Source organism: Amblyomma americanum, chromosome 9 (assembly GCF_052857255.1).
Source record: "Amblyomma americanum isolate KBUSLIRL-KWMA chromosome 9, ASM5285725v1, whole genome shotgun sequence".
Classification (NCBI taxonomy): Eukaryota; Metazoa; Arthropoda; class Arachnida; order Ixodida; family Ixodidae; genus Amblyomma; species Amblyomma americanum.
In genome coordinates this window covers 144,673,642-144,689,280 of record NC_135505.1, presented here as the reverse complement: position 1 = coordinate 144,689,280, position 15,639 = coordinate 144,673,642, and the positions used below count along the sequence as shown (strand labels likewise).

Genomic DNA, 15,639 nt, shown 5'->3' with positions numbered 1-15,639 from the left:
AAAAATAGTACATCAATAAAGAACTAATCTTGAAAATGCATCTGATATAAGGCAGCTAAATCATGAACATGTGTATACAGCTAGCGCATGGTGAACTTTACGAAAGAAAAAAACGCGATAAATCAAATGACAAATAATGGCTCTGATACGACAGACAGCCTGCGCTTACGAACTGAGCACGTAACTTAAGCACAAGAACTACCGAATGTGACGTGGACAGCACTGGTACATGTCATCAAACTGAATCTTCGCATCATTTCCGGGACTGCACACAAGGCATTCGCGGACCACACTCGTGAAGCTCGTGAACTCTGAGACGTCTGCCATTCGGAACGCGCTCTCAGTAACTATTACTAGGCGACCTTAACCATTCCTTGAGCTTCCATGACGGACGTTGTCAACCGAACCGAACCCGTCAGGGTAGGAGAGTCGAATGAGGCGCTCTTAAAGGCCTGCGCACTATACTTGACGGAGATCCCGGCTGTGTAGCCAGCAGCGCACATTACCATATCCCGCTTCCTGGGCACGGTGGCCAGCCGCTGGATCATCACCTCGCCGCCAGAGTTAGAAAAATTGCCTCAGGTGCTGCACTGTGTAGCTGTCTACAAGTCTTCATTTCGAGAGCTCCATGATGAACTCGATGAAGGCATGGGGACCGGGTGTTTGTAGCGCCCGCAGGGTACGGGTTCGGAGCACAAAGCCGACGATGGGGCCATGCCAACACCACACAAGTTCGAGAACACGATAGTCAACGGTGTTGATGCTCTGATGGCGGCACAAAGCGTCGCAAACAGCGCGGGGCCAGACAGATTCTACACTGCAAACAAGTTATCCTGTCAGAGAGTAAAAAAGGGGTAAACGGTATATATAGCCCAGCGTACTCCATAATAAGGCCACGCGATGCTGCCCAAATCATGTAGATTTACATCCCCAAAAAATACAGAACTACTCACGGTTGCCAGTACAAACAGGCCGCATCTCAAGAATTTGCGAAGTTCTTGTATTTATCAAAATTTTAACCGCGGCTCCAGTCTTTTTTAAATGCTTACTTCAACTGCATTGCTAACCCCATAAAATTACTGTTTTGACGTGAGGCTATGCTTCGTTTGCCAACCGTATGCATTGCGTACATATATGGTGATAGGAATGTACAAAAGAACATGGGCAGCATATCCTGTCCTTAAAGGTAGTCCGTTGTAGAACTGTTAACTCCATTTTTACGTCCTTGCAGGGGCATTCATGTTCACAGTGTAGCACCGGCTAGTGCACTTGGCTTCCATCGGCACATTCAGGTATCTGATGAGAGTCATCCTCTGGTACAGCTCAATGATCGGTCTTGGGCCTACATGGCTCCGACGCACCAGTAACGCATATAATTACACTCCAAGCGTGACGTGTGTGTGGTTAGCGGTCCGATCCCACTCGGTCCACAGCGGTTTGGGGGAGGCCGAATGGCTCAGCGACCGGTGGGCAGCCCATCGCGGGGATACCTGCGTTCTGCTACTACACCGCGGAGTGCCTGCTCACCACGTTTGCGTCGCAAGCCATATTCTCAGCGGGTGAGGCAGATATCCGATTTCTCGCCCCTGACGTCTTCAAGAGTAACCTTCCTCAGCGACTTGTTCGTGGTCGCCGCTTCCCAAAATTCCGTGCACTCCGCGATGCTAAACCCCCACATTGAGAATCTCAGTTCAGTGATGGACGTGTCGTTCTCGAGCAGAGCTGCGGCCCAGGGCTTTACGTGGTCGGTGTCATCAAAGTGGATAATGCAGCACCTTGGGCACTCCTGCTCGGGTGATGCCGCCGCTCCTTCAGCTGCGCTTCCGCCTTTATCGTCGCGGTTGGTGTTACTGCACGTGAAGCTGAAGTGCCTGAGCGTCTTGTTGCTGTACAGAAGCCACTTTATTGCTGTGGAGTATTCCAACTTGAGTGTGCGCACCTCCAGCTCGAGCCTTTTCAGCACCTTGTTAGTCGTAAGTGCGTCACAGATAGTCCACACGTCGACTTCCGGACCGTGTTTTGGGGCCGTTATCCTCACCGACGTCAGTGACGGGCTCAGCTTCAGGTACGCGCCAAGGGCGATGTGCGGGTTTCCTGAGCCGAATGGCGGATTGCCGCCGTTAAGAATACTTGTCGTGAGCGACAGGTCTGCGATGGTCCTATTCCCGAACAGCCCTTCCAGGAAGGTCTTGGCGGCTGGGTGCGGCGCAAGCACGTCGACTGCGCGGAGGGCCTTCAAAGAAGCAGATTCCGCCAGCAGAGGTCCAAAATTGGCAAGCAAGTGTCCGTGGGTGTCCATGGTCAGGTCGATCGATTCTAATCGTGTCAGGGAAGCTACAGCCTCGACAAAGGCTTTGGAGATCTCCTCCGTAGGTGACGAGAGCCCCAGCGAAAGCCTCTTCAGCCCCACACTGTTGCTAATCGCATGGCACACGACTTTATCGTAATCCGGGAGCATTTCGTCGTGGATAGTGGCCCCTGCAAGACAGCTATGCTTCGTCAGCAGCTGGTGGAGAAGAATGGCCGCCTGTTGCCGGTCTAGCACCGTGGCCGGACGGTGCACGCCGTGAGTCGCCGGGACGAGGACCAGCTCTGAGACGCACTTCTGCAGTTCCAGTCCGACGACCCTGAAGAAGCCGTTCAAAGCTGCCAAGTTGGAGAAGATGTAGCACTGGCGATCCTCCCAGCTTGAGCAAGGCAGCACGCAGACCCCTCCTTGTCCCACGTACGAGCTGCTGGATGCGCCCATCTGATCCAGTGCTGCTGGCGGAGTATCGGGCACTTCGACATCCTCGGGTGTCTCAACGACGCCCTCAGGGGTATCTACGACGACTGCGGGTGTCTCAATGACGATTTCGGGTGGATCAGCGACGCCTTTGCGTGTCTTAGCAACTTCGACGGCCTCAATGTCTTCGGGCTTCTCGACGCCTTCTGGCAACTTAGCCTCTAGGAATACCGCATCCCTTTTGGGCACCTCTACTTCCTTAGGGAAGTTCCCGGCCAGTACTTCGTCCCATTCGGGCTTCAGCTTGAGCATCGCTGCAGCGTCTGCACGCGAGAAACTGGCCTGCAAGAAAATCATGACGTCATCCGTATAAGGCCACTGGAGTAAAGTGAATAGCGCATCACGTTCCTAATGCCATGTTACACTGCAGCGCGTAGGCCTTGCAGTTGTAGCACGTTGCAAAGGAAGCTTCCCTGGTTCGCCTGAATAACCAAGTTGGTGTGGACTACATGAGCGTGCGTGGTTGCCTGGTAGACAAGCTGGCATAGTATTCCTAACTATGAGACAAGGTAAGAGTGCTTATTAACGCGATAGCATTAGAGTCCACATTGCACAAAAGGGGCGGCGTGAGTCACGGAATTACCTGATTGGTCGAGAAAGGTCACGCGTCCTTGTGACGTCATGATAACCTGTCCACCGCTGCAGGTGGGAGCCTATCCACAACCTCGTGACGTCATTACATCCTGCCCTTCGGGGTAGATGCCCAACTGCCCAACGGATTGCGAGCAACAAGTTTGCCCACCGTGGGAGGCGGGAATTTAGTGCATCCGTTGAGGGCGGATGAGTGTCTCAGCAGCAATCCCGCAACGATGAAAGAAAAAAAAATGACACAGAAGCACCAAAGTCGCTGCAATATGAGAAGCAGCAATTCGGGCATAACCAACATGGAGACGTCACGCCCAAACCATTCGTCCGTCCACAAAACAGACGAGAAAAGCGTTATACGCTTACGTAAACGCAGGAAGCGAAAAAAACGTGCACAAATCAAAAATGAAGACGACAACGTATGAGGTAATCTGGGTTTTGCAGAAAGAAGTGTCGAGCAAAGTTAAACGTACGAATTGTAAGAGGGTGACGTTAAGGTGAGAAACAAAATGTTATCGAAGACAGGGTTTTTAGACGAAGCAGGTTGCCCTCACTGTACAGGAGATGATACGCGCTAGTTCAACATCTTGCTCGAGAGCAGATTTTGGTTTGGTTCAGGACTAGTACAACGCCAAGGTAGCGAATGACAAGGAACGTTTTCAGGCGGCGCATTAAGAAACGGGCGGGCAGAGGCGCCACCGGAAGCAATGATCGGCCAAACACCCGCCCGCCACCAACGCTTCCACTGCTACGCGGTACTCCCGTAATCACTCACTTGTGGACCGCCCGGTCTACCCAGTACAGCAATGGATATATGCGACATTCATTCTTTCTTGCTTCGTTCAGGATATTGCCTTTTTCACCATGTATCATAAAGTAGTATGCAACTCAAGAACACAGCGGCTTTTCTCCGTCAAAGGACCTGCTTCCAGCCAATGGCGTCGACCGATTCTCATGTCCCTGCTAGAGTTACAATGCAGGGAGCGGCGCCACATTGGAGAGAGGTGTCTAACCCTGACCGTAGAGGAAAAGGATTATCCCCTTTCATCCACCACTCCCTGCGTTGTCACACTAGATGGGTCATGAGAATCGGCCGGCGCCATTGGCTGGAAGTGTGTGCTTTGACTGGGAAAAGCCGCTGCGTTTTTAAGTTGCATCCGAATATAGACTGTTTGCGCGATGCAGCTACAATAAAAGTCGCCAACTATAGCTCGCCTGTGTGTGTTAGTACATTAGACTGAAAGGCAGTGCACGCAGAATTTAATCGAGCGAAAATTCTAGTTTGTTGTCACGTCACGATTTCAATGCTGAACTTTTAGCCGGCTAGCCATGTGTTTACGCCTGACCACTGAAACCTATTCATCTAAAAAAAGACGCTGTAAAGCACATAATTTTATCTGCCGTTTTGTCAAGTACAGAAACATGTGCTTTGTCCGTCATACACATCCGGGTTGCTACAAGAAAATCTCAGCAAATTCTTGGAAGACAATTTCTCAAACGCGAAAATTTCTTACACTTACCGTGTAGTATAGTATATAGTAGGCAGGAAGAATAACGAGGCACTGGATTGCTTCCGGTGTCGCTACTGCGATGTCTTCGCGTCAGTGCGCGCGACGCTACCTACCCAAGGACCGACTATATTCACGCATATCTGCCAATTCACCTTATGGGCAACCTGCGCTGCCAAGGGGGCACTGCAATTGTTCCACTCGGGGATTCAAAACTGTTTTTGTCAGCCGCTCGGGCCGCTGCAAACGCGAGAACAGATTATGCGTGATTAGGTACCCGCGTTTGGCTGACAGCATTCATTGCGTAGCTTCTCTCGGCGTAGCCCAGATCGCTGACGCACGGCACGTGCGCCTTTGACAGAGCGCGGAGGCTCACGCCAATACGCGCCTGAAGGGGGCGCGGAAAAGTACTAATAGCACGACCCAAAACTGCTTGCTCTTCTCGCTAGGCAGTGTGTTATGGCGCTGCAGTCGGCACTGCAAACTTCAGCGCAAGTTCCCCCTATCCGCTGGCGGGGTTGTGGTTGTGCAGTTTAGTAAAGTAGCCGTAACAGAGGTCAAACGTAGCCAGCCCCTTTATCTCGGCTTGAGAGTTGTCACCATTATTAGAAAACACAACAAAAAATCATAATAAACATAACTTGAGCTAGCCCGTAATTATCTACAATATACTCATGGCCTCCAGGAACTTTTGTGCACGCAGCAAAAAAAAATGCTAATCTTACCTCAGGGTCAGCTCATAGTCTGCCTTGATATCGGTAGTAACGGCAACGAGCTGCCACCATTCCTTTTGTGAGCAAGGAATGATGGTCGTATTCGTGGCGTTTCTTTCTTGCTGCATCTGTAAAGACAGCACATTTTTGCAGCAGTGTTCTTTTTCTTTCTTTGAAATGGCACCCGTTATAATAGTACACACGACTGACGACGCCGAATTCGCCTACGCGAGCTGAATAATCTGCAGTTCAATTTTAATTGAATGTTACGCTTAGGTTTCAACAGTCGAAGTAATACTTTGACCTAGACGATGAATTCAAGTCACGCGATGCGTATAAAAACTGCAGTGTTTTTTTTTTCTTTTATGCGAACTAGCGAATGCATCAAATAATATATCTCGAAAAAATGAGCTGTGCGGGGCGTACTCTGCCATTTTGTTGCAGACAGATAGGGCCAACACCACTGCTACTGTTTTCTTTTTTTGAATTCCTAGCGTCATGTGTGTTTTCGAAAAATAACACTTCCGCAATGCCCGGAGCGTCATTTTCACAAGCGCCCTTTTTTTTATTATATTCCAGTGCGCTCCTATAATCTGGCTGTATGTAATAAATTTTTTATATGTGCTGAAAAAAAGTTAACCATTGCTGTGTACCACTGAAAAAGAACTAATTGGCTTTCATTAGGCGTACTGGGTGTACTGTCAGCATAAAAAAATCTTAGCTTTGAATGAAAAAGATTACTGAAGCCTGAAGGGGCTACAAGGCAAGGAACATTTCATGCTAAAGCGCTCCTCTGATCGTTCAAAATTTGGCACCCCGTCTGTCGCTGTTGACGGGCTGACGGTAGCAGTTTTCAGGCATGCATTGGAGCAATTGCGTCGCAGCCCGGGGACTGCAGGCTGCCGATAAGCATGAAGATGCAGGGATCCCTCTCACCCCTCTTTCCTTCCCACCTAGATACATCTTCGGAGGCATCTTGCCTTACGCTGTTCAATTGCGCGCATTTGGTGGCCGGTATGCGTGAAAGGCTGGTCGGTGGTCGAGTGTCGTCCGTATCGTATAACTAGAAGACGTCCCGGTAGATGGCGACATGGCGAACACATCGGTGGCAGACAGCGACTGTAGCTCAGTCCGGTGCAATTCTTCCTGCCTTTCTACACCTTGATGGTAAGCAGCAAGCAATTTGTCTACGGCAGTCTATGGTTTTATGGTCTGAGCGGATGACAATGTTTCTTGGGAGGCGTAGCAAGCGCGGCGTTTTTTTCTTTGAGCGGTGAATTTGTAAGTGAGAACGAATATTTGTGAATGTGACAGACAATAAGATGTCCGCTTTTGGCCCCGCTTTCCTGAATGCCAAACAGGTGCGGTGCGAGAACCTACTGGTATTCTCCCTGAATGCAGTCCTGCGTATGTTTTGCCTGTAATTTTTGGGTGCGCTCGAAACGCGTTAACCGTACGAGCTTATACGGTTGGTTGGCATCGTCCGGTTTAGGCCCGTATCGCATGCACGTGATTTTCGCCTGCGATGCTGCAAATTCTGTCCGTCTGCGACTGGGGAGGCTGGCACGGGTTTCCGTCCGGTTTGAAATCAATCGCAGCGTTGGGGAGCGCCGAGACTGCGTGTCGGCGGCGTGCGATCACGTGGGAGGCGTTGCCGCGGCGGAAGCAAAGAAGTTTATTCTAATAAACTCGTACGGAATATTGCCTTTCATATAAAAGCACTCTGGCTATAACATTCCGTGTAACGTTTCTATCGCGTTTCTTAATGGGTTGCGCAAACATCAACCATCCTTGCCCGTCCCTCTGACCGAATTCGCTTGGTACGCGTTGCATGTGAAAGCACTGACCGAAAATCTTACTACGGCGTCATTGACGGCGCCGAATATTTTGGTGCTGTGAAACAGGGTTCACTCGTCTCATAGCTTTTTTTTTTGTCCTCTACTTTTTTGCCATTTGAAGTGGTGTGTTCGCAATCCGATTAATATATTCACTTATCAGGTAACAATGCGGTGTTCGGTGTTGCTGGTAGATATCTCCTTCTTGCTTCTTTTTGTCCGTTGTTGCAAATGGGTTGCAAGCCCCAAGGGTAGCGTTGGCCTGGCGGCCTGGGGCAAAGCTGGAAACATCCGAAGGTCCCGGCAAAGGATGAGTCGACTGGCAACAGAACAACTTGTTTATTCTGGCATCGCAAAAGAGCAGCCGGTCAGGGCGACCACGTTACACGAAGGAAGAAATCGAAGTCTCTTTGGCGTCCGGGGCAGCTGCTTTTTATACCCTCGGAGTCGAGGGCAAGAAGGAACGGCTTGGGATGAGTCGCACGAGACGGCGACGCACGGACATGTTGAGACGTGAAGTGACGCGTCCGCCGGGCCGGCGCCGGTCAGACCTCCTCGCCTCCCAGTTGGGGAGCTCCTCTCCCCGACTGCCGCGCTTTGACAAGCGTGGGCACCAACATGCACACACACACACACACGACGACACGTGGCATCGAAACCTGCCTGGACGCGCTTGGCGGGAGGCGTTGCGGCAGCACTGAACGGGCCCAAAATGACCGCCACTTTGAAAGAAGCCCCGGCGTCCGTTGCATCCGCGCCGGCTATACCGCGCGTCGTACACTGTAAAAAAAAATCCGTCAAAATGACGGGAAATACCTTGGCAGCTCTATTTCCAAGCATTTGACCGTTAAAATGATGGCACCCCGTCATTTTAAAATGACGGTGCTTTTTCATCATTTTGATGTTTTTCTTGTCAATCTGAAATACAACTGAACCGTCAATTTGATTACATTTGACCATCAAAATGGCGGCAGAACATCATTTCTAAATGACAGTTTTTCCATCATTTTGACGTCTTTCTTGTCAATCTGAAATACAACTGAACCGTCAATTTGATGACATTTGACCATCAAAATGACAGCAGAACATCATTTCTAAATGACAGTTTTTCCATCATTTTGATGTTTTTCTTGTCAATGTGAAATACAGTCAAACTGTCAATTTGATAGCATTTGACCGTAGCAGTTACAGCAAGATGTCATTTCTAAATGACAATGTTTTTTCCTGACTTCGATGTCTTTTTTATCAATTTGAAAATATAGCCAAACTGTAATTATACCACTGATTGTCTGCGATGGCAAGCTGTCAATTTTAAAACTGTTTTTATGACTTCAAGACTTTTTGCAAATTTGAAATTATCTATAACTGTCAGTACAGCATTTGGCCTTCAAGGTAATAGCAGGCTGTAATTTCGAAATGACTATGCTTTTAACCATTCCAAAATTTGGCTTGTCAACATGAAATGCAACTGTGTTGTCAGTATGATGGCCCAACACGACAAGTCTCAACATAATTCTGTGTCAATATATAGTGTGGTGAACCTGACCACATGAAAGTCACTTGCAGTGGGCAGTACATCATAAACCATGCAACAAAAACAAATTTACATTTCTACTTGCACATTTATTCATAAATTAAAGTGCATTCAGCAGGCTCAGCAACTTTGGTGCGATTCCGCAGGCCCTGCCTTTGCCGCGCCCTTTCGTTGGGTTGCTCTGCCCAAGGTACCTGGAAACAAAACGAGGATAGAATAAATCCATGCTCCATAAACTGTGCCAATCACATACTCTGCCTACACGCGTGAAATGCCATGAATGTGTGAACTGCACTACCTTCTGCAACACACAGTATTACGAAATTGAAAGACGAGATTAAAATCAGGTAGCAACAAATGTGAGCACACTAGTAGTGCGCTTAAATAGCTACATATACATGCACTAACAATAGATGATGTACCTAAATGTAACCATTATTATAACTTGTAAAAACAGCCCACAATTGCACATACACACCGTATAGTATTTCTAGTAACAATAGGTGCTCATCATGTACAGGAACCATACACAGAGTCTAGAAACCATAACTATGCAAGAGCATTTTGCTGCATTTCAGTGTTTTCAGCTATCAGCCGCAAACATAGGTCAGTATTGATGTAACACCCTGATGTCCAGGTATAGGCTGCAATTGCACATGTGGCAACCATGCATACATTTAAAAACCTCATTATCATGCCTCATCATCTTACCATTTGCACAATGCTCATTCTAATTTCTGTGCCCTTGGCCACAAATAAGCGGAATTTCACACCTGAAATCTTCTGAGCAATCAACAAACCTGTCACGATGATGAATGTCTTAATTTTTTTTCTTTTACACTGCAACTGTTGACACAAAGGGCGGCCAACTTCTCAGGTGCCAACATAGCAGACTTCACGATGGCTCTTTCACCTGTCCATTTCAAGTACTGAGCAATTCTGGACAAATATGGGATCACAGCATAATTTTTTTTGAAAGGGGCTAATAACCCTGCCAGCCCCTAAAAGATCACCAGGTGAAAGGGGAAAGTGCCATGTAATGGTTGTGACAGTACCTGTGAAGCTGTCCTGCCTATGTGTCACGTCTCCCGTTTCAATGCAAAATGAAATCTGACATTCATCATTGCAAAAGGTTTGTTGAGTGCCCAGAAGGTGAGGTAGAGAGCTCTACTTTCTCGGGGCTGATTGTACACAGGCTACAGCGAGCACTGCATCAATGGTAACAAGGGAACCTGAGGCCTGTAAAAGTGCAGAGAGGGATCCGGCAACTTGCCACATGTGTGGACGCAACCCATAGTCAGACACACTGTAATGTTGCACTAGGACATTAGCCAGTGGACACGATACATAGTAGAGCGACTTAAAATAACTGCATTTACACTTAATCCTCGCTCCTATTTTTCCTGACGTCGGTACTTATAAAAGTGCTGCACACATTACATTTAGCAATAATTGACAGTCGCCCGTCCTATCTGGTTCTTCGTTCTAGCCCCTTTCTTGCAGTAGCCAACCAAAAAAATAAGCAAAACACCGAAAAGTGTTATCTAGATGCACTCACAGGACACGTGACCAAGTTTAGGCAATGCAAACTGCCAGGCTTGTGCATTCATCACATGACAATGATCAAATCCGCAATTCTGCAAGTGTCAGAATACCAGAACTGGGTGCAATTTAAAATTAAAAGTCCGGCCTTCATCTCGCAATTGCCAGAGCTAGCCAATGTGCAAGGCTTGTTAGCATGTACTGCTGGCAAGCAGCACTATGTCAATAATCTTACCATTCTACTTTCTAAAGACGCCTGTGACTGGCAAATCACCATACAGGTGTGCCAAAAAAGCAGCACGGTGCTGTGCCAGAGAACGAAGAAATGCACGAGAGGAATGTATGTGACGACATCAGAATTTCAGGGGAACAGGGCAGAACTGATCATTTGCAGGCACTGGCTAAGGAGGGCGAGTGCCTTTCCTCAGGAAAAAGAAGCCTGCTGCTCACACTATTGCCTCGGATTCCGATTGCTTATCAAACGCATCATCCACATTCACTCATTTACCTCTGCAAAAACTCCATGGTGAGGGGGCAGTCGGGAGGGTACGCAACGTTGAACACAAAGAAGGCACCAAGGAGGAGGCCCATGGCCTTCTCAAGACTTCTTGTAGAATCCACTGCAACGATGATCTTCTTTATGTCCCCCATGCTTGATCCTGCAAGGAAAAAAAATTAGTCACACGCAAACGCTACCCACTAAAGGGGTGATCTAATAATTCGAGTAACTCTATGGCCTTCGATGTGTACACTGAGAGAAGCCGAATTCAAATGTACTCGTAAAAAGCCATACTGGGTCTTGTTGCTAGGCCTTATGGTACCCTGGCAGTGCTTTACACGCCACTAATTATATCTGTTGAAGATGCTTGCTTCATGTAAACATACTACATAGAACTTGTTTATGGAAAAAGCTTTACAAATATTGCACGACAAAAAAGAATTAACTTTGTCGACAGAATACTTCGTTGTTTTTTTTAAATAATGGGGAATAGTGATGAGGTAACGAAACTTGGGCAAGCACCGAGGCAACTTTTCAAAGGCCCTCCATTTTGTACCTAGCCTGCCATGACATTGATGAGAAAAGCCAAGCTCAGCTTCATTCATGCTTTCTAGCAGAACGTCATGCTTTTGGCAAGTCAAAAGGCCGCACATTAGTCTCGATGAACTCTGGCATATCACCTTATAGTGCGGAGATTGCCCCACCCTCCCCACTTATCAACAGTACTGCTACTGAGTTCCAAATTTTTTGTACACTCTAATAAGAATGGAAAACTACTGGCCAAACTTGCACATTGTTATCATGTTTAATTATTAAACAAACTGTACATACATAAGATGAAGCAGCAATTAAGCCTTTCATCCAGGGCTAGCCTCATTCCTAAGTTTTGAATATGTCCTACTAAGTAGAGTGAAGTTACACAAAATCAGGTTACATCGTAGAATAATAAAATACACTGTACAAGCCATGTTTTGAGCCAAAGTTCTATAAATGACAAATACATACCAATCACAGCAAGGTGCGGAGTTGTTGGCAGTCCTTCCAGCCCCCCTTCAACTGCATGCTGGGAATTCACAAGCCACATGTTATTAGACTCCAGAGAAAACATCAGTGATCAGATACATGCATCTCAATAATAAATCATAACCATACTTCCAACGATCCTGCTGTCATCAAGGCACTTTCTACACCTCGGGTACAGTATCATTTCAGCAGAAATGGATGAAAATGCGGTATAAAATTACAAGACTACAAATATACTTGATTCAATAATTCCCAGCTAATGGATACGCCAGTCGAAAGAAATTTTTGGCCCTTGTTTGAGGCTTATAGGCAATAAGCTATAAAAATGAATAGAATTTATTTGGAAATAACTATTGCTGAAATAATTAGGCCCATATCTTAATGCTATACAAGAATGAAACTGCACACTATCAGTACACGAACTAAACAATGAGCTGCCCCATCGCCACCGGACACCGACGTATGGGGCTCGGTGTGCCAGGAAGCGAGGAACAACAAAAAAGACAGAGCGTAAGAAATAAAACAGAAAAAAGCTGATCAGTGCACGAAAAGTAGTCTGCTTTTTATTGACGAATACTTTTACGAACCTACGACAGTAGTGCCGACACCATGAATTCAAGGGAGCTGCAGATGGCCAGCATGGTAGTCATAGCACATGTCTTGGCCTGAATTACAACTGAAAATGTAAAAAATGGTTTTTACGACAATTTTTACTGCCCATTAAGCCCATTCATAAGGTGTTCTGCATTTAAACAGAGGCGCATGGCGCGCTAGAGCTCGACCAACTCGATTTCGATCCTTGGCCCGCGTAGCAGTAATCGTAACCGAAAGTCAGGCTCGATCGCGATTGTATGTGCCCGCATGATAGAGATACTATAAACGACTTTCTTCGACTTTCTTCAATTAACGTGCGCCAATGCTCTTCGTACGCTTCAGTGTTCCTCACAGGAAGTTTTTTTTTTACACGTGGGCGCACGCAGCCCCTGAAAATCGCTGCACGTGGCTGAACCATGAGGCCGCGATTCACGCTTTACGTAGAAGCACGTCTCTGAACGGCAATCTCGGGCCCACGGCCATCGGTGCGTGTATACATTACGCGTGAGAACTAGCGTGCTCCTCGTAGCTATGTGCCTCACAGAACGCGTACTGCACGAACGAAGCATATAAGCAGAACACTTACCTCTACCCGCTGCAGTTGATTTTCGGCTGCAGCCCATACGTTCCTTGATTGCGTCTTCGCGGCCTTCCAACGCGTTGCACACAAAAAGGCAAAATGGCGCAAAAACAGAACGCACACCCGGGCAGAAGCAGCGCGCACAAAGAAAAGCGAGAGGGAACCACGACAACCGGACTCCTTCCTTGACAGCGGGGGCCGGAAGAGCGCGTTGAGTGACGTCTCACATGACGTACACCTACGCGCCAGCCAATAGAGTTTCTCGTTTTGTGTTGCGCTCTCCGTCTCTTTCTCCTCGCCCGCTCGTTCACGGCGAAGTCTCCGTCTTTCCCGTTTGACGCCGGCGGCTCGTCAAAATAGATAAAAAAGTGGCCGTCAAAATGACGGTTTGTTTTTACAGTGTAGGCGAAACGTAACACCGTGAACAGCAAGTCTCCTGCGCTCCTCACTAGAAATAAAGCCCACTTTCCGACTAAACAGTGGCAGACAGTGGCGCTTTTCTGAGCGCTATCTGAGGATAGGCGCTGCAGTGCCGAAGTATCTTCACTCGGCCGTTCTGGCTCTCGAGTGACCAGCGGGCGCATTTTGCCCGCCGCTATTCTGAACGTTCGCAGCGAGCATTGTCGCCATGCTGAATTGATTTGGTGCGATAAGATATACAGCTCCGAGAATGGTGCACGCTATCATCATTCTTTTCTGCGGAGCAGCTAATATTGCTTTCGTTTACTTGCGTGCGGCAGGGAACCCTGCAGTTCGTCTGTGGACGTCTGCCAGCCTGCCGCCCGTGACACTACTTTCTTTTTTTCAGTGGGGGCGAACAATATATGTTCAGGTGATAAGGGAATGGCGGGACGCGTGCGCATAGCGTTAGCTCCCTTTGCCTTGAGCGTGGCCCCCAAATGCTCGATTATACCGGGTGTCCCAGCAAACTTGAGCCAAGGATTAGAAAATAAATTATTAGCGACAGGCGAGTGAAACCAATTGTATATTGGTGGCAGCAACCTTGCGCACCGCAGGCAGTTTTGTTTCATCCGCGTCCGCCAGTTGGCACGCGTGACGGTGCAAGTTGCCGCCGCCAACCTATCGGCCTGCCGCTTCTGCGGGGCCGTCGAGTCGAGGCGGCAGGTGATTTCGTTTCCTCAAATCACGCTTGAGAGCAGCACGATCGTGGCGCGCGAATGCTTTCGCGTAGTTTATTTTTGTATTGCCTAGGCTTTCTTCGGAGCTGAAAAAAAAAAACACGCGAGTATGGAATGGGGGTTCCCGAGGGTGCTCGACAACTATTCAAATCCCATTTGTTGTCGAAATTCGATGTTTATTAATTTAGATAATTAACATATTTTTATTCATTGCGAAACATAAAAGTGCCAGTGGTGCGCAGGATGGCTGTCTCCAATATGCAACTGGTTTCACTCGCCTATCTCCGATTATTTTTTTAAGCTTGGACAAAGTTTGCCGGGACACCCTGTATGTGGCCCGTCTATAGGTTGTGGGAAGCCTGCTAGATTCCCGCCGTGGCGTCTGCGCGGCATCCCGCGTCGCTCTCTTTCCCTTTCTCCCGCCTCGGGCGGCGGAGAGGCGGCTGGTGGCTAATCGCTGTCATTCGGCCGCAGCTCCGCCCCCGGCTTCCCAAGGGCCTTTGCCATTGGTGACTTTTGGCGGGAATTCGGGACCCGTTTGGGGTGGTCGCGCGACCTTCCGAGCGGGGCCCCGGGGAGAGGAGACCCCTCCGAGACAGCGTAAGGTGCGTACGTTACTGTTCGTCCGGGCCGGCCTCTGCCGTTCGGACCAGTTCATACTCGAGCTCGCCAGCGTGGGTCCTTGATCCGCCGCGGCTCGAGCCTGTCCAGGGGTCCAACGACCTCTGACAGGCGCACCTTGCGTTGACTGCCCACTCTCTCTCGCAAACGGCCCAACGGCCGACACGAGAGAGATCACAGCACTGCCGCGGGGACAATATCCTGCAGCGGCGTGCTAGCGGCGCGCATTTCTCTTGTTGCCCCGAGCGCGCACCGGAGCCTTGCTCTGAGCGCGCCCCGGGACGGGGTGACTGTTGAGTGTGTGTATGTACCGCTGGAGGACGGCGTCAATAAACGTCTCTTTCGTGAACTTGGAGGCCTGTTTCTTGCGGCGAGCCGCTCTCCTCTCTTCAGAGGTTGAACGCCGCCGCAGCGGTGCCCCAGGGTGCGTGTGGTGACGGCTGATCGGGGCCCTTGGCTCGCGCGAAGCTCGAACCCGCGGTGGGTAGTGGCCAGTGCCTACTGAGAAACCCACAAGGTGCTGGCATCCCGCGGGTAGCCGGGGCCACTTACTCTTCGCGTTCGCGGCAAATGCACCGGGCACGAATATCCTCCTTTTTCAATATTGTAGCCATTGCTACATTGCGGTAGCAATTCGAACCTTCAGCGTGGCGGCGCCGCCACGCTGTCACGTGGTTGATC

General features: G+C 48.9%; 2 protein-coding genes across 3 annotated transcripts in view; one reads left to right on the top strand and one right to left on the bottom strand.

Moving 5' to 3' along the window:
• Positions 1-6,579: 6,579 nt before the first annotated feature.
• The window catches only part of LOC144104729 (uncharacterized), a 78,900-nt gene continuing 69,840 nt past the window's right edge, over positions 6,580-15,639 (top strand). The window contains exon 1 of one of the 2 annotated variants that reach the window (XM_077637890.1): positions 6,580-6,758. Coding sequence is in view for 1 of the 2 variants with exons in the window: in XM_077637889.1 (XP_077494015.1) it covers positions 6,756-6,758 (3 nt within the window). In the remaining variant the exon portion in view is untranslated. The remainder of the gene's footprint in view (positions 6,759-15,639) is intronic. The other variant, XM_077637889.1, reaches the window with a different exon arrangement.
• On the bottom strand, positions 9,029-15,572 carry LOC144105130 (uncharacterized). Its single transcript, XM_077638305.1, has 5 exons — positions 15,511-15,572; positions 13,205-13,436; positions 12,007-12,064; positions 11,011-11,161; positions 9,029-9,154 (listed from the first exon to the last, which is right to left on the bottom strand). The coding sequence occupies exons 1-5, from the start codon at positions 15,570-15,572 to the stop codon at positions 9,061-9,063; spliced, it is 597 nt and encodes a 198-aa protein (XP_077494431.1). The 3' UTR covers positions 9,029-9,060.